Source organism: Arachis ipaensis, chromosome B09, assembly GCF_000816755.2.
Source record: "Arachis ipaensis cultivar K30076 chromosome B09, Araip1.1, whole genome shotgun sequence".
NCBI lineage: Eukaryota > Viridiplantae > Streptophyta > Magnoliopsida > Fabales > Fabaceae > Arachis > Arachis ipaensis.
The window spans coordinates 91,487,157-91,489,509 of NC_029793.2; the positions used below are offsets into that span (position 1 = coordinate 91,487,157).

The 2,353-nt window shown below is 39.9% G+C and overlaps 1 protein-coding gene across 1 annotated transcript; it reads right to left on the reverse strand.

Annotated features, from left to right (window-relative positions):
- On the reverse strand, positions 1,201-2,295 carry LOC107615670. The gene is made up of 2 exons (XM_016317716.1): positions 1,702-2,295; positions 1,201-1,578 (listed from the first exon to the last, which is right to left on the reverse strand). Exons 1-2 carry the CDS (start codon positions 2,293-2,295, stop codon positions 1,201-1,203), a joined length of 972 nt encoding a protein of 323 aa, XP_016173202.1.

Consider the following 2,353-nt stretch of genomic DNA (forward strand, 5'->3'; position numbering starts at 1 on the left):
CGAATTGCTTTTCATTTTCTTGGAAGTATTCTGGGTGCATTAGGTTGTACATGTAGCTATCTTTTCTTGCAGAACTTCCTTTTCCCATGTGTTAGTTTCAAAGACTTGTGAACTTTCTTTTTGACCAAGCACCGTACCTCCCTTTGTCTTTTTCCTCCATTTTTGTCTTTTCTTTTGTACCTGCACAAACAAACAAGTTTGCTATCATTTTTCGGTCCATGTGAATGATGAATAGTACTTGCACATGTAATTCAATGATTGACTTCATGAGCTTATAGCCGTGACTTTTGTATGTATGCACACTTATTACTGGACACCAAACTTAGTGTTTGGTAAAGTCTCCTGATGACATGAAATCCATATTGGTTGTCCTTAATGAATGTGCATCATTCTAATAAATCATAGTCACTTTGGCTCTTTGATCCTAAACAAATTTACTACCTTAAGTAATTGAAACCAAAGTATTAAAACATGCGAATGATATACTTGTCATGAATTTCGAAATCCAGAGGAACTTCTTGCTTTTCATGAACCGTGTTCAAAGAAGAACACCAAACTTAATGTTTGGTTGTGCACTTTGAATGAAAAATTGAATGCATTTTGAATAAAATTTGGGTTGCCTTCAGGCACACCAAACTTAGAGACAAATTGTATTTTACATGCAATGTTTAGTGCACTCTTTCAGCAGTTGTCCTGAGGATTCAAGTTCATGCATGAGAAACCATGATTTATTAAATGCAAAACAAAACAATAGAGAGTAAGGATATTAAAACATGGGTTGCCTCCCATGAAGCGCTTCTTTAACGTCACTAGCTTGACGGTTGTCCCTTGTTAGGGTGGATTGTAGTGCTTGATGTCTTCTCCTCTCACTATGAAAACGTCCCCACTTGATTCCTTCATGATTTCTAGATGTTCCATAGAAAGAACTTTCCTGATTGTGAACACTTGAGGGAGCTGGGAAGGAATGGTTTTGAGGCCAGGTGGAATTGGCAGATAATGGCTTGATATCACTTTATCTCCCGGAGAGAAACCTTCAGTGGGAATTTTCTTGTTTCTCCACCCTCTTGGCAATTTCTTTACAATTCTTCCCTTTCTCCTGAGGATTTCTTCATTGACCCTTATGCCATGAGGATCCTTCTGATCTGTTTCCATTGATTCTTGTGGCTTTAACTCTTGCAACTCTCGTTTGCCTTCCAAGGACTATTTTAGAGTTTCAGTTGCTGGCTTGCTTTCCTCCAAACATAGATGGCTACTATCATCCTTAGGCTTTTCAGATTCTGGTTCAGGCTCAGATGCAGGTTTGAAAACTTTGAAAATGAGCTGTTCATCATGTATTCTCAGAATTAGCTCTCCTTGTTCTACATCTATGATCGCTCTAGTAGTGGCTAGAAATGGCCTGCCCAGAATGATAGGGTGTAGGTAGCTTTCCTCCATGTCCAAAATGACGAAGTCTGTGGGGAAGTAATAATCTCCCACTTTAACCAGCACATTCTCAACTACCCCTTCAGCTTGCTTCTGAGTTTTGTCAGCTAGTTGTATGATTACATCAGTGGATCTCACCTCATTCAGTTGTAGCCTCTTCATGAGAGTTAGAGGCATCACATTTATGCTAGCTCCTAGATCACAGAATCCTCTATCAATTTTTGTTTCCCCTATGATGCAGGGGATATGAAAACTTCCTGGGTCTGTTTTCTTAGAAACTGTGTCCTTCTTGATGAGGGCACTGCATTCTTTGTTCATTGTTACCGTTTGTCCTCCCTTCAAAACTCTTTTCTTGCTCAACAATTCTTTTAAATACTTGATATGTGTAGGCATCTGCTGGAGAATCTCAAGAAAGGGAATATTAATATGGAGAGACTTAAATGTCTCTAAAAACCTTGAATAGGTTTTCCCTTTTTCTCCTCCTCCTAACCTCTGAGGAAATGGTGCTTTTGGTTGATATTCTTCCATCATGCCTTTTTGCAGTTCCTTGGCTTGCTCAGTTTCACTTTCCTGCTTAGCTTCTTCCACACCTTCCTTCAAGATTTCTGGCTCCTGTTTTGATGGTCTGATTCCTTCTTCTTCTGAGACTTCCTTCAATATAGTGATGGCCTTGCAGTCTTCCCATCTCACTCCCTTTTGTTCCCCTTTAGGATTCTTTTCCGTGTCACTAGGGAACACTGCAGTGGACTTGGGGGCTTGTTGGAATAGCTCTCCTACTTGAGACTCCATCCTCTTTAGTCTTTCACCATGGTCCCTTAAGGTAGATCTCACCTCATCCCTAAAGCTTTTCAACTCACTTACGTCCTGACCCATGTTTGCCAGCCTTCCTTCTATCCTGTTTAATTGATCTTGAAATTGTTGGTTCGGATTA

Coding starts and splice junctions, on each gene's coding strand:
- LOC107615670 (XM_016317716.1), bottom strand. CDS start 2,295: ATGGGTCAGGACGTAAGTGAGTTGAAAAGCTTTAGGGATGAGGTGAGA. Junction 1,579..1,701: donor CCCTCATCAAGAAGGACACA/GTTTCTAAGAAA, acceptor ACTCTCATGAAG/AGGCTACAACTGAATGAGGT.